Raw genomic sequence first — 24,675 nt, 5'->3', positions numbered from 1 at the left:
CCCCCAAAGAGAAATTCAGAGTAAGAGTAAGCAAGTAAGGCTCTACCTTATCTTGTCCCAGAGCAAAGGATAAGCAAAATATAAGCATTTATATCATGTCCTCAGGTCAATTACCATCTGTTCATGGTCCAGACTTTGGTGGCACTACATCTAAACTAGAAAAGTAGAATGATGTTTTGGTATTTTGTTTGTTTGTTTTGTAGTCTTTTTTGGGGGTCCAATAAAATGTAAATGTTAAAGATTCTCTCCCCAGAGATATTTCAATGTATATATGTAAATGTAAATGTTATTGTAAAACATCAGTGCACACACAGACCAGACCCTCTGAAGTCTTACAGACCTGGGTGTTCTAATCCTAGTAAGAGACAAAGGCAGGGCGAGGCATTTTGAATAATCATTTCACCATCCCGCAATGCCACTCCACTTATTTGTGAGTATAAGCTGGAGTAGACAAAGAGGGATCTAGTAATATAGTAGCAAGGGGATGAGTGATGTCATTTATTAGTCACTTGTTGTCCAACCAAAGTTGGGTGCTTACAAAGTATCAGATAAAGTCCCATCTAGATCTTTGCTCCAAGAATTACAATTTGTCGTTCTTTTTCCATCCTTTACCCCCAAACACCTACATTAGGAGAATTCCACACTTAAAGAGTTTTGGTAGGAGGCAGAGACCACCTCTCTCCATAAAAGAGGAAAACCCACTTTCCCAAACATTCTTGCAGATGGACACAACATGAAGCTCAGGCTCCGCCAGTCAGGAGACCACGTCAGACTCTGACTCAGCATGTGATGACATGGAGAGGCTGGAACTGCGCAGAATGCATTTGGCAAGGGTGGCATGAGTGGCAGCAACAATATCCAGTTGCCAGGAGCAGTGGCGGTAGAAGTCCCAGCCGCAGGATCCAGTGTCCTTCACGAAGGGTGTCAGTGGTGTGAGTAGTGACATCTGCATCCAGCAGCAGGGGCAGTGGTTCCTATGTGGGATCTGTCCTATGGTGGGGTTGTAGATTCTGTTTCTGGCTGTGTGGCCTCAAGCCTGTTCCTCCAAATAATACTAGATTCCAACATTTTATGTATATATACATACATACAAACACACACATACTGCTTTATGTCTAAATTAGAAAAAACTTGGATTCCATTGTTTGGTCCAAGAAATCAATCTGGGGAATAGCTTCAGATAGCAAGCATACAGAGATTTTCATTACGCTAAACTGTGAACCACTTCCTGAATGTTCCACTTGACTAAACCCTACAGTAAAGAGAACGATATGCGTCTCCTAAAATCATGTCTCATAACTGATCATATACGTCCTCCCTCTTCTTCGTAATGGGAAAAAAGCGCACTTTTAACTGTGATTTTAAGACCCTGTCCCCACCCTGTGCACTCTCTGTCACTGACCTTAGTAGTTCCCAGTGTGGCTGAGCACCAGGACTGCTTGTGGGGCTTCTTACAAAACACTCAGGCCTCTCCCCAGACCCACCAACTCAGGGTATTAGGTACAAGACCAAAGAATCTCTTATTTAACAAGCCCTACAGGTGAGGCTGATGCCCAGCCATGTGGGAATCCTGGTCTATGTTCTTGCTACTAAATGTGTGATCTGAAGACCAGCAGCATCAGCAGCACAGCATCTTGTTAAATTCAGAATCTCATGCTCTCCTCCAGACTCTGAATTTTAATGTCCAGGGGATTTCTGTGCACAGGAAAGTTTGGGACTCCCTAGTCTCCATGCCTGCTAGGCATGGAGCCAGAAGTGTGTAGACTGCCCTGGGTATGTGGTCTGATCAGATCCCTCCTGAACACCATAGCACACAATTATACTTCCCTCTTCAGGTAATGATCCTTGACTTATGAGTCCTATTTTCCAACCAAGTATAAACCTAAGGTAAACTCTGCTTTATAAATCACGAGTTTAGATTGGAGCCAGCACTAGGATGACTGGAGCTAAGGGCCAGGAGAGAGCAGGCTGCAGAGCAGGAGAATCCCAACAGGAACTTCTCTGGGATGAGAAATTTTGGGGTCCCTCCTTCTAATTCCAGAATCTGGCTCCTTTGAGAAGGTTGGGGAAACTTGGAAATGGCGATCAAGCCCTAGAAGGAGGCAGAGCTGGATGAGTCTGAAAATTCATCTCTGGACACCATGTGCCTACGTGCAGGGCCTCCTCGTTTTCCAGGGACAATGACAGGCCAAACAACTCCTGCTGCTGTCAGAGATGGGGGGACATCCAGTGGAGAATGAGACATGAACTCATATACAAGAACAAGAACAGACACAATCCTCTAAAGAAACAAAAAAACAACAAAGAAACACCCAAAAGCGGGGCTGAGGGCTGGACCCAGACCTGAGCCTAGTCTGATCCAGTCACACAAAGCCATCGCTGCCCACAGTCCTGGAGACACAAAAAGGCCTGGGTGATGTCCGAGTCCTAGTGATCACAGGTTCTGGTGGACAAGGTTCTACTGAAAGGACCAGAAGAAAGGAGCAGAGAGATGACCCAGCCGAGGAGTGACCATGTCAAAGCCCACGATTCACTGAGCACTGAGTGGACAGAGGTCCTGTCCACGCTCAGCTCCTCACAGCCTTCTCCTGTCCCCACCTCCGACAGACTCAGCACAGCAAACAGGCAGATTCTGGAAGATTCTCGGGTCTTCCATTTATTTTCTCTCCTAAATTTTAGGAATCTTCTTATTTAATTAACTCATCAATCCTTCATGGCAAGAATTTGAAAAAACATTCTGATTTTTATTTTCAACGAGGTAGTGAGAAGTTGCAGCTCAGTGCAACACGAAGTTGAGACAGGGATGGAGATGGCCCGGCCCCACCTCTGCTGCAACAGGAAGGCTGATCAGGAAAGAGAACACAGGGCAGTGTGGGGAGGGGTTTGTAGTGGGCAGAGGGTGGGCCAGTCTCTCCACCTCCTCACAAGATGCCTAAAGGAATATTCAGATAACCTCTGCAAAAAGAAAAGTCAGAGATTCCTGAAGTCGCCATGGAGGGAGAGCATAAACAAATTTTACGTCGTTCAGTCCCCAACAAGGCAGCTTTCTCACGCTATAGAAGAAAATAATCATGAACAATTTAAGTCAGTGACTGTAATTGGTAACATCAAACACCCCACTGCATATTCAAAATGTCCCAACTATGGAATCCCCATAACCTTGTCCTGCCCCTGTGCCCCAACCCCTCCCTACTTCAGACCCTCCAGGGTCTCACCTGCTGTGAGAGACCATTCAGAGCTCTTGACACTGTCGCTGCCTGGGGTAGTATAAACCAGGACGTGGTCAGAGCCCACAGGAGATGAGAATAAAGGAGGAAGTATGGGGTGAGTGAGCTCCTATCTACATTATTACAAGGGTCTCAAGGATCAACCTTCCCTCCATCCTTACTTGCAGCCTGAGCATAGCTCCCTCCTTTTCTATCTGTGGGAAGAAAACATCCTGTGAGAAGCCAGGAAGGAGGCAGGGCCATGAGGTCCTAAAGGAAACCCCGAGTCCTAGACCCCAGGGAAGTTTCCAGAACTGTGATTACAGACCCAGGGCAGGATCAGGAAACATGATGACAGCATATGTGTGGGGACCAGATCAACCATTTTCCTGGAGGTCTGTCCTCAGCAGTGACCTTCCCCTCTGTCCTGTGACTACTAGGAATCAGGTCCCCATCACTAGACTCATCAAGGTGATAAATCTATCCTTCATTATTACATGTGCATTAATAAAAAGTGTTAGGAAATAGCGTGCCACACTAGGAAAGAACAGGTGGGCATGGATGGTGCTTCCCCTTAACGAGGCAGGAAGAACTTCTACCTGGGCTTCAAAACCCCCAGTGGGACAAGAAAACTCAGACCACACCCCTTCCCTACCTGAGTGCTTCTTCCTCCAGAACACAGCTCCAGCCACCACAGCTCCAAGGAGACCCAGGCCAGCAATGACGCCCATGATGAGGATGGTGGACTGAGGCGGCGGCTCTGGGAAGGGAAGGGAAGGTGAGGGCCCTAACCCCAGCCCTCAGCCCTGACCCTGCTGAAGGTCTCCAGAAGGGCTCCTGATTTCCCTGAGAAGAGGCTCTGAGCCCACGGCTCCCTCCTTACCCCATCTCAGGGTCACGGGCTCAGGTAGCCCCTCGTGCTGCACATGGCATGTGTATGTCTGCTCCTCTCCAAAAGGCACCACCACAGCCGCCCACTTCTGGAAGTTCCCGTCCCCTGCAGGCCTGGTCTCCACAAGCTCCGTGTCCTGGGTCAGGTCCTCCCCATCACGCTGCCAGGTCAGGGTGATCTCCGCAGGGTAGAAGCCCAGGGCCCAGCACCTCAGGGTGACCTCATGGTCAGAGATGGGGTGGTGGGTCACATGTGTCTTTGGAGGTTCTGAGGAGAAGGGTCAGGAAATTCAGGAACTTTAAATCCCTCCTGGGCCACTGAAGCAGCGCTCATGTGACCATCCTGAGAATGGACAGGACAACTGGAGTGAGGGAAGGGAGCACAAAATCCAGACACCAGCCTGGATACAGGGTTTGGGGATAATCTCTTAGTCTTTGGACATTTCTAGAATCAGAATGAGATAGCCTAGGGTAGGAGGCAGGTTTTTGAGGGGGAGAAAAGGGATTTCTGGTCCTGACCTGGGCAGAGGCCAAGTGACTCAGAAACGCTGGAGTCAGACCTCAAACACACTGTGTGTGGGACAGAGAACAAGGCCTGAGGCATAAAGTCCCAGAGCTGCTGCCAGAGTCAAAGGGAACCAGTTGTCAGTTTTTTCAGGGATGGTTCCTGCTCCATCCCCAAGAGCATGGAGCCCTTAATGTCCCTGAGAGGAAGGTGGGCCCTCTTAGGGAGTTGCTCTCTGGTACCGGATCTGAAAACCCGAATGGGCTTAGTCTTCTGACCCACAGGACCAGGGTGCTCTGGTGTCATCCCATTTTCCTCCTTTACCTGTAAGAAGCACTCAGCTCCAGGGGAGATGGGGAAGGCCCCTATAGCCTCTCATACCTATGCGCTGCAGCGTCTGCTTCCCGTTCTCCATGTGTCTGAGGAGCCACTCCACGCATGTGCCCTCCAGGTAGTGTCTGTGCTGCTCAGTCGCACCTGCTGCCTCCAACTTACGCTGAGTGATCTGAGCCGCCGTGTTCATCGCGGTCCAGGAGCGCAGGTCCTCGTCCAGGGAGAGATGATCGATGCCGTCGTAGGCATACTGACTGTACCCGCGAAGCAGGCGCCCGTCTGTCCCCACGTAGCAACCGTGCGTCCACTGGTAGGTGTGAGACACTAACCCCGCCCCCGCCCCCACCACCAGGCAGCGATTAAGCCTAAATTGAAAATAACACCAGGTAAAGGTCCCGCGGGCTCTGCCCCAGTGGAGGGCCCTGGCAGGTCCCGCAGCCTCGGGGTGAATCTGGACCCGGAGACTCGGGGAGACCCCGGCCCGTCTGTGGGGATGGGGGGTCGTGACCTGGACCCGGACCCGCGTCGCTCACCTGCCTTGCTCTGATTGTAGTAGTTGCGCAGTGTGTTAAGTTCTGCTTCTAATTTCTGTGCGGCGTCCTTGACGTTCCTTGTCTGCTCTTCCCAATACTCTTGCCCTTCCTGCTCCATCCACGGCGCCCGGGGCTCCATCCTCGGACTCGCGGCGTAGCTGTCGAACCGCACGAACTGCGTGTCGTCCACGTAGCCGACGACGATGAAATGAGGCTCCCTGCGGCCGTGACTGGACATGACGGTTTTGAAATACCTCATGGAGTGGGAGCCTGGGGGCGGGGAGGGGCTGAGATTCAGCCCGACCCTCCTCCCGGCGCAGGTTCCCGGATCCTGGTTGATGGGGCCGGAAGTGGGGGGCCAGGGGGTCGCGAGATGGCAAAGGGGTGGCAGACCGAGAAGAGCAGGAGAAGAGAGGGGTCAGGATGGGGCAGGGCCGGGTTGCGGGTTCTGGGCGGGTGTCTGCGGAGACGCGCCTTCCCCTGGGGTCCTGTGTCCCCGCCGGGCAGTCCCCTCTTTGCACCTCTCACAGAGGCCATTTCCTCCTGACCCCGCGCTCACCCGCCCAGGTGTCGGTCAGGGTCAGGGCCCCTGAGAGCAGCAGGAGGAAGGCTCGGGGCGCCTTGGCCCGCATCCTCGGGATCTGAGGAGAATCTGAGACCTAGCGGGTCGGTGGAGACTTTATAACCGGGAACCGCGGCGACGCTGATTGGCTTCTCTAGAAACCGGACACGCAATGGGAGTGAGGACTGGGGTCGCGTCATGAGTCTCCAGGTAGGAGAACCTGACGCAGGTTGTGAGAGGGGGAAGTGAAACTCGGGGAGAGGGGACTCCCAACACTGAGCTTCCCCGCCCGACTCCGCCCTAGGGCCTGAGACCCTGAAAACCACGTCTGGGGACCTGGGACTTTGCCCTGACCCTCTCTCCTCCTGCACGAGAGCTCTTTGTCAGGCAGTCTACTGAGTCCTGGCCCAGGGGCTGTCTGAGGAAACCAGGGAGAGACCCCCAGGCTGGGCTCAGCCCTTTTTCCTTCTCTTACTGGAATCGCTTTTTCCTAAAATGGACTCCCTGCCTCTCACCCCTTACCTGTCCCTCTGGACGCTTTAGAAGAAAACTCAGCCCCAGGGACCTTGATGCCAGAGAGTGAGCTAGCCCTGGGAATGGAGGTGGAGGGACTGGTCTTCTCTGTAAACCTGGAGAGAATGTGCCTGAAAACACCGGATAGAGGTTCCCATAGAGACCGAGTTCCTTTTTGTTCTTAACTACAGTGGGTAACACGATCTTGAAAACCCTGAACGTCAGGTATCTAATCTATAAAAGAAGTGATTTTAGCTCCTTCATAAATAAAAGTGTCTAAACAGCACGGCAATCAGCCTCACAAAGCTCCTAAGTTTTACTTTTGAAGACAGTATATCTGTGATTCCAGGTGGTTGTATTTTAAAATGATCTTCATCCCATAGCCCTAGTTGGTCTGTGTGAGTCCCTGACATATCTTGGATACAAAGAAGCACATGGAAGCACAATTTCTGTCTATTTCAACTAGGAGCACCTACAAACTTTAATCACCCTAAAGTTGCCAGTGTTCATTGCAGTCAAAATGCTCTTCACCAGTGCCCTGCCTCTGCGTTACCTATTTTTATGAATTATTCACATTTAAGCAGTGTGGATATTTTATGATGCTACTTACTATTTTTTAAACTGATTAACATAAGGAGGCAATTAGTATTTAGGCAGTCCCACAGAATTATTGTCAACACAAATAATCAATAATCAATCTATAATACAGAATAGAAGAGAATTTTCTTCAAGCGAAGCTGAGGACTAGCCCAGGAGTGCAGCCTTCACCCAGGAAGGAAGTACTCTGGACAAGCATGGCTTTCAGCACAGTTTCCATACCATTTCAGAACAAAGAACATACAGCAAGCATGATAGGGGTACATTCCTTTGAGGTTTCAAGGAGACATTTTGTTACAGATTAGCACATACACAGTGGGTCAACATGACCCTGGCATCTGGGAAGAGAAATTTATCTTCAAAGGAGTACAGGAATTGGGGTCATAGGGAGGGAGGCATGCACCCCTATCTCCAAAGAGTGCATTCTTCACTTTAGGGTAATGTTTAGAGCAGGTGTACAGTGTATGTTTGATACAGTGGAGGTCAGTACAATGTAAGTCAGGCTTTTTATTTTCCCTGTATGAATTTCAGGCAGAATCAATTATACACCAGAATGGCTTCACTACACAAAGTATGTGAAAATTTCTTACAGTATTTTCCCCTTTTGATCAATAATCCTCCAAGGAAAGCATTAATGATCAAGATATTTGTCCGTCAAAGCCAAAGTGGATCCTTCCTGCCCTGGGTCCATCTTGTCCCTCAGAGCTGGGCTTTTATTTTTATTGACTTGCCTGGTTCTCCACATTGGGGGGAAATAGTCAAACATAGTGGACGAGCATGGATGTACGTGCTGATAGGGGAAGTATTTTCATAGGTTATACACATTGTCAGTTAAATCGACTTGTTGCATAAGCTTTGTACATGTGCTTTTATGTGACTTTTTGCAATGGCATTGTTTTATAACATTTATAGAACATATATAATAACAATAATGAGAAAGCAATCAATAATATTTGAAGTAACCAGTGTGGACTAGGCACGGACTGAAAAAGACAAGAGAAGAAATCAAAGGATCCACTACAGGTATTTTGGTAACTTTGAACTAATTTAAGAATTTGTTTGCCTCCTATATCTACTGTTATGTGTACTTTATGATAAATTTGGGCAGACTGGTTTAGTATAATAATAATATCTTTAGTTGCTACCTGTAATGATTTTTCAGGCCAATTAGATTCCATTGAAATTACATCTTATGGTGAATGTAGTCCTATTTCCCCAAACATTTGATCATCAATATCAATATCACTAGTCTTATTAAAGGTAGGCAGTTCTATTTGACTAGCAAAGCCGATATTACACCACATAGCAGTAAAGTTATGATAAAAAGTACTTTGCTGACAATACAGGTCAGAAAGAATGATGGAGGTGTTTTTTAAACATTCTCAACAAAATTTTTCTTTCTCATATACCATATATCTTTCTGTATGGGTGTGGTCATTATAGGCAAGTGGTAGTAAAATGGGGTTCCATTGTTTTTCAGGCCATAGACACATACCTAGTCAAAATTCACAAATCTGAGTGGATATAGGGGTCCAGTAGGAACTATTTGATAATAAGGCCCATCTTCCCCAACAGGGAGAATCCTGGTAGAATTTAAAATGATTCCTGTACCCACCAATTGAACAACATCATAGGTGTGGCTTGTTGCAGGTTTAAACACTAAAGCTGTAATAGAACACTTATGTGAATTGCAGGACCCTTTGACAAATTTCTATAAGTTAGGTGGGCTATATAACTTCTGTAGATATAGATTTTGGGCTTCTGCCATGAGCAAAGAAGGCCAGTGACCCATTGCTACTTCAGACTCCATTTGAATTAGCATGTCTAAAAGCCCTTGTTGAGTGAAAGTACATGCTCTTTCCTGTTGTTGGGTATGGGCATTTTCTGCCATGATATGTTCAGTCTGTTTTAACTATTTCATTAGTGCTAAATTTCAGCCCAAGCAGATCTCCATATTTTCCCTTCTTCTTGAAATAGCAGCCCCTTTAACTTACCTATTTGTTTTAGAATTTTTTTTCTTCTGACTGTCTTTCTTCAGTAAAAGTAAATGCAGCCTGTCCAAGAATACCTAACCCTGATCCTCTAGCTCATAACGCTTGCTTTGTCCTTTGGGGCCAGTGCTGATTAATCCAACAAATGTGATCTTGACATTGCAGGTTAATGGCATTGGTGCAATTAGGATAAAGGATTTCAACCCGAACATGTTGGGTTCCCCAGACTAATGTTAAATGGGTAGTAGTAACACCTCGGTATTTCTTTGTTTGGGTATGCCATAGGGCTTCCCATAATATTCCTGGTGTTATAGTAGATTTAAACTTAGGAGGGGGTTGAACCCACCAGCTTACCCCTAAAATGGAATTTTTGATAGATACCCATTGTTTTTTCTTATTTTGTTTTCGGCCATTCCATCCACAAAAACTTGGTTTATGAATGCATGCGATATTTGACATACTGGGCAAGCAGCTGCTAATTTTTTTCTATCGTATCGGGGAATTTTTGCTTAACAATTGATCATCTAAGTTTATAGATACACAGTGGTCAGTGTGTTGTGTATTATATACAATGTAAGTTAGATTTGTATTAGGTAATATTGTCTGAAAAGTTTTCCCTAACAATGGCCCTCTGTGATATACATATCCCAAAAAGTAAGTTCCAAAAGCCAAAGGAATGTTAGGTACACCCAAGGAGTCATAAGCATTTTATCTAAGTCATCATCATAATATAAAATTAAGGCTGTGTTTGGGGTTACATTAGTTAGATTGGCAGGCAGCCATGCTGTTTTCTTGGGATGTTAATAGAGGGGAAGGGGAGGATAGACAGAGTCCAATATTGTCTAAAGTAGCAGATGTGATAAAATAGAGAAAAAGTAAGAATACAGGCCTGGTCCTGAGTCTTGGGAGAAGCTGCCTACCTTGATGTCATCTTTCATCCTGGCTTGGTGGTGCTTGTCTTAATCAGTTGAAGCTGAGAGCCAGAAACAGGAGTCAAAATCCACTCAGCTTGAGGTGCCTTTTTAGAATGAGAGATGGGAATCCATGAATCTATGCCTTTTGATTTGGCTACACATAGATTAGTTAGTAGTACCTGATAAGGTCCTTTTATTTGATGGCTTTTCCAATAAACAAAATCCCCAGCTTGCAGTTCATGATCCTTAAGGTCTTTGTCTCCTGGGAGCGTGCTGTGGAAGGAATCAGCTACCAACATTTCATTTCTTTTGAGTGCCTCAATGTGACCCTGACAATAATGTAATTTATCTCCCTTGAGTAAAGTTGGTTCATGCATTCCCTCATCTATGTAGGCTTTCCTGTAATTATTTCAAAAGGAGACAGCTGATATTTACCAAAAGGTGTAGACCTAAGATTGAGAAGTGCTAGTGGAAGAGCTTTAGGCCAAGAGGTTAAATGCTTCTGAAAGTTTTGTCAATTGAGTTTGGGTAGGGCCCTGAGTTCTTGCTACCAATCCCAAGGATTGGGTATGATAAGCACAGTGAAAGTGCTGCATTATTGGTCAACTGTCACAAATAGATTTAATTACTTGTCTGGTAAAATCAGCTCCCCAGTCACTGTGTAACTCAGAAGGAATTCCCTAAACAGGAATTATCCATTCCAGTAACAATTTACCTACGGTTAAGGCTGTTGCTCTTCTGCAAGGAAAGGCCTCAACCCAATGTGAAAACATCCAAACCGTCACCGAGATATATTTATGTCCTTGAGACGGTGGCATTTGAACAAAGCCCAATTGCCATCCCCGAAAAGGTCCCTTAGGAAGGGGAAAGTGGCCTTGTGACCCATGAAGTGATTTCCTTGGGTTGTCTTTAGGACATGTAGTACAATGAGCATATGCTTTATGAGGCACTATAGCAGAAAGTTTCCAGAAATATTGCTTTCCCCATAAAATCATCTTTTCAGTTTCCCAGTGAGTTAAATGATACATTTGCTGAAGTAACAGCAATTGTGTTCCCACAGAAACTATAGGTTGTTTTTTATCAGGTCCAAACCACGTTTGTGTGACAGGTCAATATTCCCCCTTTTTTGTTGCCACAATTGTTTCTCTTCTTCAGTGGTGATTTCTTGAATCTGTAGAAGGAAATCTTGTACTGGCTCCACAGGATTAACAGAGAGCAGTGGGCCTTCTTGAGACTGATGAGTATTTAAAGCAGCCTGTTTGGCAGCAACATCAGCATGTTGATTTCCTTTAGCTTTCATAGTCTCAGATTTGGAATGCCCTGGAATCTTAATAATTGCTAATTACTTTGGTAGTTGTGTAGCATTCAACAACTCTGCAACCTCTTTTCTGTTTTTTGTGGGTTGTCCTGAAGAGGTTAAGAACTCTCGTTGTTTCCAAAGCATTTCAAAGTCATGTGCCACTCCAAAGGCATAATAATTGTCAGTATAAATATTTGCTATGTGGTCTTTAGCTAGTTGACAAGCTTGAATTAAAGCAATTAATTCAGCTTGTTGTGCTGATTTTATCTCTGGTAAAGAAGAGCTTTCAAGTATGTCCACTGTGGACCTTACTGCATATCCAGCTCAATAATGTCCCTGCTCATCTTTTAAATAGGACCCATCTGTAAACCAATTAGGTCAGCATTATCAGTAGGAGTCTCTTGTAAGTCATTCCTCAGAACAAGATAATCTGTTAAGTAAATGCAGTTGTGGTGGTTTTCCTCCTGTGATGCAAGAAGCAAGGTTGCTCAATAAGGTTATTATATCAGTTAAGTTAATATTAGGTGCAGAAAGCAACAGTACTTCATAAGAGGCTAATCTGATTACAGAGTAGTAGTGAGTGTGGTGAGAATTTAGAAGAGATTCAATTGCATTTGGGACATAAATGGTTGAAGGAGACCCTATTACCATTTCTTCAGTAGGCTTACGTAAGAGAGCCATTTTTGAAATAGCCCTGATACAAGGTGGAAGTCGTTTTGCTACCAAGTCTAATTGCTGACTATAATGTCCTATAGGTTGGTGTTGATCACCATGTTTTTGAGTTAATACACCTAAAGCATTTCCTTTATCTTTGAGCACAAAGAGGAAAAATGACAAGTTGTAATTAGGGTGACCTAAAGCCAGTGCCTGAGCCAAGATGGACTTTACTGTGTAAAGGTGTTTACTGCTTTCTCTCTTTCTACCATCCATTTAATCAGATCAGGCTGGTCAAACTTAAGTAACAGACATAAAGGTTGAGCAAGGAGTGAAAAGTTAGATACCTAATTCCTGCAGTATCCAGTCAGTCCTAGAAATTCCCTCAACTGCTTTTTTGTTTTGGGGAGAGAAAAAGCCAAAACTCTTTGAATTCTTTCAGAATCAATCAATAGTGAATCTTTAGATATTAGGTGCTCCAAATATTTTACAATAGGTAAATGAAATTAGAGATTATCTTTGGAAACCTTATGTACTTTAGAGGCTAGGTGTTGTAAAAGGTAGATTGGTGTCCTTTTGGGAGTCTCATTTAGTTTGGAATATAAAAGAAAGTCATCTACATACTGAATTAAGCTAGAGCCATTAGGGAAATCTACGTTAGCTAAATCAGCCTTGAGTATTTGAGAAAAGTAAGTAGGGCTTTCAGTATAGCCCTGTGACATAACTGCCGAGGTATACTGGTGATCTTCCCAAGTAAAGGCAAAAAGGTATTGACTGTCTTTTTCTACTGGGACACTAAAGAAGGTGCTGCATAAATCAACTGAAAATCAGCTGCTCTCAGCTGGAATGGCTGAGAGCAAAGTGTGTGGATTTGGGACCACAGGACATTGAGGGATCACTATATTCTTCACAGCTCTCAGATCTTCAACAAATCACCAACTTTTCCCATCTGGCTTACATACTGCTAAAATAGGTGTATTACAAGGACTAGTACAAGGAATTATAAGTCCTATCTCAAGAGATTCCTGAACAATAGGTCTTATTCCTTTTAATGCCGCTGGTTTAAGTGGGTATTGTTGAATGTTAGGTAGAGGCTCAGAGTTGTCAACGGTCACCTTAATAGGAGTGGCTGATTTAATCTTTCCAGTATCTGAAGAAGAAGATGACCCTAATTCTTTAGGCACTTGCAATAACAGTTCATCGATTTTCATTTGTTATATCTGAGCCATTCATTTCATAACCATCAATTTTTCAGTAACTAAATTTTGATCAGCATTCAAATTTTCTAAATCTAGAAGAATTTCACCCTTTTGTGAAAAGGCAGTATGAACATTGTATGCTTCCAATAGGTCTCATCCTATCAAATGAATTGGGGCACATTTTACCAGGAGAAACACATATTTCCCTGTGATGGTTCCTATTTGAAAGGTTATTGGCCTTGATTTAAAGACTTGCATTGGTAAATTGGAAACCACTACCATTAGAACTGATTGTTTACTCCAAGGGAGAAGGCAATGAACAAGTATAGGGTTAAGAACGATGTAGCCCCAGTATCTAGAAGGGTCTTTGACATTTCTCCTATGATAGATTATTTCAGTTTCCCTTAAGGTATTGGGGAGGAGGAGAGAAGTGCCCTCTCATAGTCCTCAGAACACCTCTATTCCTTTTTGACTTTGCCATATTCTAAGTCTCATTTGATTTGTTGGAAATGACCAGGTATTTTGGCAATAATGATGAGTGTGATCATTTTGTCTTTGGTCAGGGTTTGAAAAAGGTGCCTTAATTGGGGTGCTAAGCAGTTGGAGTTGTACATTCATAACCTTAGTGACTTTTTTTCTTTGTAAGGCTTTAGATAGTTTATTTGCAATAGAGACAAGCACATTAGTGTTTAATGTCACCCAACAGGACCCATGGTGTCTTGCAAACATCCCTTCATCTTCTACTTTTGTCAGTTGTCAATTGATCCTCTCTATGCTTTGGAGTTCCAGACACCAAGAAATGTTAATGCAAATAATCAATAATCAATCTGTAGTAAAGAATAGAAGAGTTTTATTCGGGCAAAGCTGAGAATTAGCCTGGGAGTGCAGCCTTCACCAAGGAAGAAAATGCTCTGGAGAGGCTGGCTTTTATCACCACTTACATACCATTTCAGAACAAAGAACATACAGCGAGTGTGACAGGGGTACGTTCTCTTCAGGTTTCAAGGACATTTTGTCACACATTAGCATGTACACAGCAGGTCAACATGACCCTGGCTACTGGAAAGAGAAACTTCTCTTCAAAGGAGTACAGGAATTGGGGTCATAGGGAGGGAGGCATGCACCCCTATCTTCAAAGAGTACATTCTTTACTTTAGGATAATGTTTAAAGCAGATGTACAGCCCATGTTTGGCAGGCCATAAATCATAAAATTTTTTTTCCCACATAAAGTTCAGGCTGAATCAGGAATAAGCCACCACGGCTTTCCTACATATGTCACTAAATGGAAATTTCTTATAACAGTATTAAATACCAAATGCAAGAAACTCTGCTAGGCTCTGTAGATGTATTTATTAAAGATCATTAATGCAATATGTATGCTTAAATCTGAGAATTCCACTGCTTTAGTATTTTTTTTTTTTTTGAGGAAGATCAGCCCTGAGCTAACTACTGCCAATCTTCCTCTTTTTGCTGAGGAAGACTGGCCCTGAGCGAACGTCCATGCCCATCTTCCTCTACTCTATATGTGGGATGCCTACCACAGCATGGCTTGCCAAACGGTGCCATGTCCGCACCCGGGATCCAAACCGGTGAACCCCGGGCCTTGAGAAGTGGAATATGCGAACTTAACCACTGTGCCACCGGGCCGACCCCGTGCTTTAGAATTCTTTACTTCTGCTTCTTTTCCTCACTCCTGCTCCTCCGGGCCTTCTCTGTCCCTCTCACCCCTTGGCCCCTGTTCTCCCTGTAGTCTCCACCACCTTCTCAGGCCTGAATTGTGGCACCCGCGCCACCTGGCTCACCTGCCTCCTAATGTCATTTCTTTACTAAAACACCCCAATGGCTCCGTCTCACTCTTGCGAAGCCTCTAGAATGTAACACACATGAGCACAGGGGCTTTGGGCTGTTTAAGTCAAAGCTGTATCCCCATCATATGAAGACATTCCTGGCACATAATAGGATTTGTTGTTGTTGAATGAATGAATGAAATATAATTGTATTAAATTTTGATTGTATTACATAAAAGTCATAAAATAAAAAATACAAAAAAGTCAGATAAGATTTTCTTACATGTAATTAGTGTGCATATCAGTCCATAAATTCATTCCAGTGGAATAAATGTGATGTTCTTATCTGTTACACAGTGAGCCTGTGAATTGGGTTTTTATTACTTCATAAAAATTTCCATGACGTAGTGGCTCGAAATAATGCCCACTTATTTGCTTACAGTTCCTTAGTGAGAAATCCAGGTATGGTGTGGGTGGGTTCTCTGTTCATAGTTTCACAAAGTTGTGCTCTCATCTTGAGCTCAGGATGCTCCTCTAAGCTTATAGAGAGACTGTTAGCAGAATTCAGTTTTTTCCAATTGTAGGACTGAAGACCCTGTTTCCTTTAGGAGCTGGAGGAAGGCTGCTTGCAACATCTTGTGGTCCCCAGCATTCTTTGCCATGTGACCTCCACTTTCAAAACCCATAATTGAGAAAATCTCCCACGTTGAAGCCCTCTGATGCTTTGAGTCTCTTTCCTCAGGAGTAACCCAGTCATTTCATGTGCTTACCTGGTTAGGACAGTCCAACTCAGGAGAATTTCCTTGTCTTAAGGTCAAGTGATTTGAGACCTTAGTTACATCTGCAAAATACCTTCCCAGCAGCACCTACATTGATGTTTGATCATGTCTCTTAACCGTGGAAATTCTTCTTAAATATTAAAACCAAATGACATGTTTAATATCTTACAAGTAATTTAAAGAAAGCAAAGTGCAATCATTCCTTCTCTCTTTCGACAGTTATGTACCACATTACTGTACCACAGCATAACAAATTACTCAAAACTTAGCATCTCAAAACAACAGACATGTATTATCTCCCACAATTTCCCAGGGTCGGGAATCTCGGAGAGGTTTACCAGACTCCTTCAGGCTCAAGGCCTCTTTCAAGGTTGCAGTCAAGTTGTATCATCTCATGGTTTGACTGCGGTTGAAGGATTTACAGGAAACATGTGTCGTTCATATGGCTGTTGGAAGAGGCCTCTTGTCCTTGGATGGTCCCAGGAGGCCCCAGATCTTAGCTTTGTGGACTTTCCCATAAAGTGGCTAATGACTAGATAGCTGACTTCTCTCAAAGCAAGTGATCTGAGAGAGAGAGAGTGACCAAAATGGAAGGTGCAATGTGTTTTATGTCCTAGACCCAGAGTCACACACCATTTCATCAGCCTTACTGTACGAGTTAGCGGTAAGTCCTTAAGTACAGCCCACACTCAAAAGGAGGGAATTAAGCCCCACTTCTGGAAGGGAGGAGTATCAAATAATTTACATGCCTGTTAAAACCAAAATTTGAATTAAATATTGTTCTGGGATTCTATAAAGCAATGCTTCTTTTATCTGATTATTTTTCTTTAAAGTTTTTCATTTCTCTTTGGAAAATAATGATTAAAAGTTTGAGACAGAGAAAGGAGATACAACAATATTTGTGCATTTTTCTTGCAATTGCATTTAATAATAATGTTCTCCACAATAAGTTGCAACAAATTTGAGAACATATAGTAGCAGATCAAGTAATTCCAAGATGTGGGTGCCATAACAATAATGCCTTTAAGATAATAACTATCTTTGTTTTTCTTTAAAAGTTTCAAAAGTAGTTTAACAATGTCAAAAATACTGGCAAAAATACCAATTTCCTCACTTAACATCATCTTCAACAATAGTTCCCCAGAGCAATTGCTTTTCAGATAGAAAAATGTGAATCTCGTACCTTAGTCTATGCACCTAGCTTAGCATCATGACAACAGTTTGGTGAGATGCAGAAGGCAGAAATAGGTAATTCCAGATATCTCATCAAGATGGCAGTGTAAACAGACTCTGAACTCTTCTCCTCCCATGAACACAACCAGGTTACAACTATTTTTGGAATAATTATCCTGGATAGAGAACTGAAAACTGGATATAAAGAGCCCCCACAACAAGGGACAGTCCTGACTAAGGTGGAAGAGGCAGAAATTCCTGCTGGAGAGGAAAAAAGCCACCTTTGGGAGCAGCGGAGCTTCTCAGCTGGCCAGGCGGGAGCCACCTTAAGGTACGCAGCCCTTCCTAGAGGAGTGAGGTCCAGAGCGGGGCCGATACTGCTATAAGCATCCTTCAGACTCAGCCCAACCCAGACGAGGGTCTTACTGCCTGGCTTTGCTGGCTATTAACTGCAGTGAGGATACCCCCAGAAAAGCTATCAGCTGAAAGCCAAAAAGACCTGGGTCTTAAAGGGCCCACGCACAAACTCACTCATTGCAGCAACCTAAAATCACCAGAGAGAAGGCTGACAGTCCTTTGGTGAAATGAGACTCATCTGGTGGGCTCTGGGGGCATCTTGGTGAGAGGAGGGATCTCTCCGGAGACTGAAACATTGGTGGGGGCCATTGTTCTGACCTGGTGCAGGCGTGCTGACACAGGGCCCAGTGGGCATGGTTGACGTTCTTCACTTGGCCTGTTAGCCAAGGGGTCTGCCATGTGCACTAGAGTACAGATTTAATCCAGTTCAGCCAGGGCAGGCAGCCCACCCTAGGGACTGGCCCCACCTAACAGCAAGCCCTCCGGCTACTTTTCAGCCTGTATTGACTGGGTGCCTTGATCCTCTATAGGCAGGCGAGTGTGTCCACCTCTGTGGGGCAGAGCCTGTGTTAGGACCAGTTGAACTGTGGGGGCCATTGGTGGAGAGGTGGGGGCCTCTGCAGTGTAGCATTGGCGTATGTTCCAGGGGGTTGAGAAGTGTGCATGGACCAGGACTGTGTTGACAGTTTGTGTGGTCCTGTGGGGGGGGGTGAGGCTTATCAGGGGCAGAAGACCTGTGCTTCACAAATAGCCATAAAAAGGATCAGCCCCACCTTCCAAAGCCTGAAACAATTGAGTGCTCCCATGCCTAGGGCCAGGCCCACTCAGCTGCACTCCTAAGAGAGCTGACAACAGCCTTGTAGGCCTGAGGCCTATCGCAACTGTAAGCCCCTGAGCCTAGCAACCAGCTACTCTGGGTACCAACCCAATTAAGAGGAAAACTGCAATGGGAGGGTGCTGATAGACTTTGTAGCCAATGGTGCTGAGGCTTCCCAAACCGGATTTACAAACAGCTTGCCAGAGAAGGAAAGACTAGACTCCTTGGGTACCTGCAGTAACAGCAACCCTGTCATAGCAGAAAAACACAAGTAGCCCACAAAGGGGTCACTCCTGGATCATTTGGACTGGTGATGAGAGGGAAGCACACTGCTGGGCCTCATAAGGCATCTCATACATAAGGCCACTTCTCCAAGATCAAGAGACATAGCTGACTCACCTAATACATAGAAATAAGCACAGAGAAAGAGGCACAATGAAGAGACAAAGGAATACTTTCCAAGCAACGGAACAGGACAAAGCCCCAGAAAAAGGACTAAATGAAACAGAAATAAGTGACCTACTTGACAAAGAGTTCAAACAAAATATCATAAGGATGCTCACAGATATTGGGAGAAGACTAGATGAACATGGTGAGGTCATCAGCAAAGGACTGCAAGACATAAAAAAGAACCAATCAGAAATGAAGAATACAATACTGGAAGTGAAAAATTCACTAGAGGGACTCAATAGCAGGGTAGAGGATGCAGAAGAATGGATCAGCAAGCTAGAGGAAAGACTAGAGGGAATCACCCAAGCTGAACAGAAAAAAGAAGAAAGAATTAGGCAGAATGAGAACAGTCTAAGGGAACTCTGGGAAAATATCAAGTGTGCTAACATTCAGATTATGGGTGTCCCAGAGGGAGAAGAGAGAGACAAAGGAACAGAAAATTTATTTGAAGAAATAATAGATGAAAATTTTCCTAACCTAAGGAAAGAAATGGACATCCAAGTTCAGGAAGCACAGAGAGCTCCAAACAAGATAAGCCCAACGAGGCCCACACCAAGACATATTATAATTAAAATATCAAAAATTAAAGATAAAGAATCCTAGAAGCATCAAGAGAAAGGCCACAAGTGACATACAAAGGAAAGCCCATAAGGCTATCAGTGGACTTCTCAGCTGAGACCCTGCTGGCGAGAAGAGAATGGCATGACGTATTTAAAGTGCTAAAAGGAAAAAACCTACAGCCAAGAATACTCTATCCATCAAGGGTGTCATTCAGAATGGAAGGAGAGATAAAGTGCTTTCTAGACAAGCAAAAATTAGAGGAGTTTATCACCAAGAAACCAGTTCTACAAGAAATGCTGAAGGGACTTACTTAAGTGGGAAAGCAATGACCACAAATAGAGATAAAAAAATTATCAAAAAACAAGAAAAACAAAAAAACCCCAGGCAATAAAATCACTTGTAAAGGTAAACAATATAGTAAAGGTAGCAGATAAACTACCTGTGAAGATAATATGAAGGTTAAAAGATAAATGTACTAAAATAACCCATTTCAATGATGAAAGCGTAATGGATAGACACACACTAAACAAGAGACTATATATGATTTCAAAAACATAAAATGTGGGAGGAGAGGAGTGAAAAAGTAGAGCTTTTAGAAAGAGGGCAAGCTAAGGAGTCTATCAACTCAATATAGACTGTTAGATGCATAGAATATTAAATAGGATCCTCATGGTAATCACAAATCAGAAACCTATAATAAGTAAGCAAAAAAGAAAGACAAAAGAAATCAAACATATTACTAACCATAGCCATCAAACCACAAGGGAAGAGAGGAAGAGAAAAAGAAAGGAGTAGAGAAAAACTACTAAAACACCCAGAAAAAAGTAACAAAATGGCAATAAATACATATTTATCATTAGCTACTTTAAATGTCAATAGACTAAATGCTCCAATCAAATTACATAGGGTGACCAATTGGATAAAAAACCAAGACCCATGTATATGCTGCATACAAGAGACACACTTCAGACCTAAAGACACTCACAAACTGAAAGTGAAAGGATGGAGAAACATATTCCATGCAAATGGCAAAGAAAAGAAAGTGGGGGTAGCAATGCTTATATCAGACAAAATAGACTTTAAAACAAAAACTGTAACAAAGGACAAAGAAGGGCACTACATAATGATAAAGGGAACAATCCAACAAGAAAATATAACACTTGTAAATATCTATGCACCCAACATAGGAGCACCTAAATATATAAAGCAATTATTAACAGACATAAAAGGAGAAATAGTAACACAATAATAGTAGGGGACTTTAACACTCCACTTACATCAATGGATAGATCATCCAAACAGAAGATCAATAAGGAAACACTGGCCTTAAAGGACACATTAGACCAGATGGACTTAGTAGATATATACAGAACATTCTATCCAAAAACCACAGAATACACATTCTTTTCAAATGCCCATGGAACAGCAAATATCATTCTCAATGGAGAAAAACTGAAAGCTATCCCTCTAAGAACAGGAACCAGACAAGGATGCCCACTGTCACCACTCTTATTTAACATTGTATTGGAAGTCCTAGCCAGAGAAATCAGGCAAGAAAAAGAAATAAAAGGGACCCAAATTGGAAAAGAAGTGAAATTGTCACTCTTTGCAGGAGACATGATTTTATATATAGAAAACCCTAAAGAATCCACTAAAAAACTTTTAGAAACAATAAATGAATACAGTCAAGTCACGGGATACAAAATCAACACACAAAAATCGGTTGTTTTTCTATACACTGACAATTAAGTAACAGAAAGAGAAATCAAGAATGCAATCTCATTTACAATTGCAACAAAAAGAATAAAATACCCAGGAATAAACTTAACCAAAGAGGTGAAAGATCTGTACACCAAAATCTATAAAACATTGTTGAAAGAAATCAAAGAAGACACAAAGAAATGGGAAGATATTCCGTGCTCTTGGATTGGAAGAATTAGGATTGTTAAAATGTCCATACTTCCTAAAACAATCTACAGATTCAAGGCAATCTCTTTCAAAGTTCCAACAACATTTTTCACAGAAATAGAACAAAGAATCCTAAAATTTATATGGAACAACAAAAGACCCTGAATAACCAAGAGAATCCTGAGGAAAAAGAAGAAAGCTGGAGGTATCACACTCCCTGATTTCAAAATATACTACAAAGCCATAGTAACCAAAACAGCATGGTACTGGCACAAAAACAGACACACAGATCAATGGAGCAGAGTCGAGAGCCAAGAAATAAACCCATGCATTTATGGACAGCTAATATTCAACAAGGGAGCCAAGAGCATACGATGGAAAAAGGAGAGTCTCTTCAATAAATGGTGTTGGGAAAACTGGACAGCCACATGCAAAAGAATGAAAGTAGACCATTGCCTTACGCCATGCACAAAAATCAACTGAAAATGGATTAAAGACTTGAATGTAAGACCCGAAACCATGAAACTTCTAGAAGAAAACATAGACAGTATGCTCTTTGACATGGGTCTTAGCAGCATATTTTCAAGTCCCATGTCTGACTGGGCAAAGGAAACAAAAGAAAAAATGAACAAATGGAACTACATTGAACTAAAAAGTTTCTGCACAGCAAAGGAAACCATCAACAAAACGAAAAGGCAACCTAACAATTGGGAAAAGATATTTGCAAATCATGTATCAGATAAGGGGTTAATATCCAAAATATACAAAGAACTCATACAGCTCAACAACAAAAAACCCAACAACCCAATTAAAAAATGGGCAAAAGATCTGACAGAGATTGCTCCAAAGAAGATATCCGGGTGGCCAACAGGCATATGAAAAGATGCTCAACATCATTAGCTATCAGGGAAATGCAAGTCAAAACTACAATGAGGTTTCACCTCACGCCAGTCAGAATGGCTATAATTAACAAGACAGGAAACAACCAATGTTGGAGAGGATGTGGAGAGAAGGGAACCCTTGTTCACTGCTGGTGGGAGTGCAAACTGGTGCAGCCACTATGGAAAGCAGTATGGAGTATCCTCAGAAAATTAAGAATAGATCTACCATATGATCCAGCTATCCCACTGCTGGGTATTTATCCAAAGAACTTGATAACTCAAAGGCATAACGATACTTGCATCCCTATGTCCATTGCAGCATTATACACAATAGCCAAGACTTGGAAGCAACCTAGGTGCCCACCAAGGGACAAATGGATAAAGAAGATGTGGTATTTATACACAATGGAATACTACTCAGTCATAAGAAATGATGAAATTCAGCCATTTGTGACAACATGAATGGTCCTTGATGGTATTATGCTGAGTGAAATTAGTCAGAGGGAGAAAGTCAAATACCATATGATCTCATTCATAAGTAGAAGATAAAAACAAAGACAAAGAAACACATAGCAATGGAGATTGGATTGGTGATTACCATAGGGGAAGGGGCGTGGAGGGCAAAAGGAGTGATTAGGCTCACATGTGAGGGGATGGACTATAATTACTTTCTGGGTAGTGAACATGATATAATCTGCACAGAAGTTGAAATATATTACCATGTACATCTGAAAGCTATATAATGTTGTACCCCAATATTACTGCAATTAAAAAAATAAAAAATTTAAAAAACTTAAAAAAATTAAAAAACAACTGGAAAATAAAAAATCCCTATTTAATAATTGACTGAAAGATCATCACCAAAGAAGATAACGGATGGCAAATAAACACATAGAAAGATGCTTAACATCACTTGTCGTTAGGTAAATACAAGCTAAAGGCACAATGAGATACTAACATAGCTAAAAATATTTTTTTAAATGACAATAAAAAGAGCTAGCAAGGATATGGAACACCAGGATCTCTCAGTCATATCCGATGAGAATGAGAACTGGTAAAGCCAATTTGGAAGATAGTTTGGAAGTCTGCTACAAGTTAAACATACACTTAACATATACTCTAGTGATCACACTACTAGATATTTACCCCAATGAATTGAAAACTTATTTCCACAGGTCAACTGCAGGTGAATGTTTATAGCAACTTGATTTGTAATCATTAAAAATGGTAAACAATCCAGATCTCCTTCAACAGTGGAAGGATAAACAAACACAGTACATCATACACTGTAATACTATTCAATGATTAAAAAAAGGAACTATTCATGTAACAAACTGGCTGAACATTTTTTGTTTGTTTTGTTTTTGTCTTTTTACAACTTTACTTTTTATAGCAGCTTTAGGTTCACAGCAAAATTAATAGAAATTTCCCATCTACCCTCTGCCCCCACACACGTACAGCTTCTCCCACTGTTAACATCCCTCACCAGACTGGTGAAAGTGTTACAATTGATGAATTTACACTCACAGATCGTAATCATCCAAAGGCCACAGTTTGCATTAGGGTTTATTCTTGGTGGTGTACATTCTATGAGTTTGGATAAATGTATAATGCCATGTATTCATCATTATAATATCACACAGAGTATTGTCACTGCCCTAAAAATCTTCTATGCTCCACCTGTTCAATCTTAACCCCTACCCCAACCCCTGGCAACCGTTGGTCTTTTTACTGTTTTCATAGTTTTCTCTTTTCCAGGATGTCATATAGTTGGAATCATATAGTATGTAGCCTTTTCAGATTGGCTTCTTTCATTTAGTAATATGAATTTAAGATTACTCCATGTCTTTTCATGGCTTGATGGCTCATTTCTTTTTAGTGCTGAATAATATTCCATTGTCTGGATGTACCACAGTTTATTTATCCATTTACCTACTGAAGGATATCTTGATTGCTTCCATGTTTTGGCAATAATGAATAAAGCTGCTGCAAACATCTGTTTGCATGTTTTTGTGTGGATGTAAATTTTCAACTCCTTTGGCTAATACTATGGAGTGTGATTGCTAGCTCCTATGGTAAGGGTATGTTTGGTTTTGTACGAAACAGCCAAACTGTCTTCCACAGTGGCTACACGATTTTGTATTCCCACCAGCAGCGAGTGAGATTTCCAGTTGCTCCATATTCTCACCAGCATTTGGTGTTGTCAGTGTTCCAGATTTTGGCCATTCTAATAAGTGTGTTGTGGTATCTCATTGCTGTTTTAATTTAAATTTCCCTGATACTACATGATGAGGAGCATTTTTCATATGGCTATTTGCCATCTGTACATCTTATTTGGTGAGGTGTCTGTTAAGGTCTTTGGCCCATCTTTCAAACAGGCTCTTTGTTCTCTCACTGTAGATTCTTAAGAGTTCCTTGTATATTTTGGATAACACTTCTTTATCATTTGGTCTTTTTCAAACATTTCCTCTCAGTCTGTGGCTTGTCTTCTCATTCTCTTAACATTGTCTTTCACAGAGCAGAAATTTTAAATTTTATTGAAGTCCAGTTTATCAATGATTTTTTTCACGGATCATGCCTTTGATGTTGTATCTAACATATCATCGCCGTACCCAAGGTCATCTAGGTTTTCTCCTATGTTATCTTTTAGGAGTTTTATGTTTTACATTTAGGGCTATGATCCACTTTGAGTTAATTTTTTTGAAAGGTAAAAGGTCTGTGTCTAGATTCATTTTTTTGCATGTGGATGTCCAGTTGTTCCAG

The 24,675-nt window shown here is 42.5% G+C and overlaps 2 protein-coding genes across 12 annotated transcripts in view; both read right to left on the bottom strand.

Moving 5' to 3' along the window:
- Positions 1–2,626: 2,626 nt before the first annotated feature.
- On the bottom strand, positions 2,627–6,667 carry LOC106846815 (saoe class I histocompatibility antigen, A alpha chain-like). Of its 11 annotated transcripts, none has more exons than XR_011505109.1 (8): positions 6,553–6,667; positions 6,028–6,184; positions 5,469–5,738; positions 4,984–5,259; positions 4,090–4,365; positions 3,862–3,966; positions 3,216–3,421; positions 2,627–3,053 (listed from the first exon to the last, which is right to left on the bottom strand). XR_011505109.1 is itself a non-coding variant. In XM_070515321.1 (8 exons), exons 2-8 carry the CDS (start codon positions 6,098–6,100, stop codon positions 3,049–3,051), a joined length of 1,038 nt encoding a protein of 345 aa, XP_070371422.1. In that variant the 5' UTR covers positions 6,101–6,184; positions 6,553–6,667; the 3' UTR covers positions 2,627–3,048. The 11 variants fall into 11 exon arrangements, 6 of the variants coding, with proteins under 6 accessions (XP_070371422.1, XP_070371421.1, XP_070371423.1 ...); XM_070515321.1 differs by having other exon boundaries at positions 3,389–3,421; XM_070515320.1 differs by having other exon boundaries at positions 3,216–3,257.
- Positions 6,668–10,120: 3,453 nt separating this feature from the next.
- LOC123287558 (saoe class I histocompatibility antigen, A alpha chain-like) overlaps positions 10,121–24,675 on the bottom strand; it is a 50,272-nt gene continuing 35,717 nt past the window's right edge. The window contains exon 8 of the mRNA XM_070515325.1: positions 10,121–10,149. Coding sequence (XP_070371426.1) covers positions 10,136–10,149 — 14 coding nt within the window. The 3' untranslated portion in view covers positions 10,121–10,135. The remainder of the gene's footprint in view (positions 10,150–24,675) is intronic.

Source organism: Equus asinus, chromosome 8 (genome assembly GCF_041296235.1).
Source record: "Equus asinus isolate D_3611 breed Donkey chromosome 8, EquAss-T2T_v2, whole genome shotgun sequence".
NCBI classification, from domain to species: Eukaryota; Metazoa; Chordata; class Mammalia; order Perissodactyla; family Equidae; genus Equus; species Equus asinus.
Note: the sequence above shows the minus strand (reverse complement) of the source record. Positions and strands in the feature narration are given on the sequence as shown.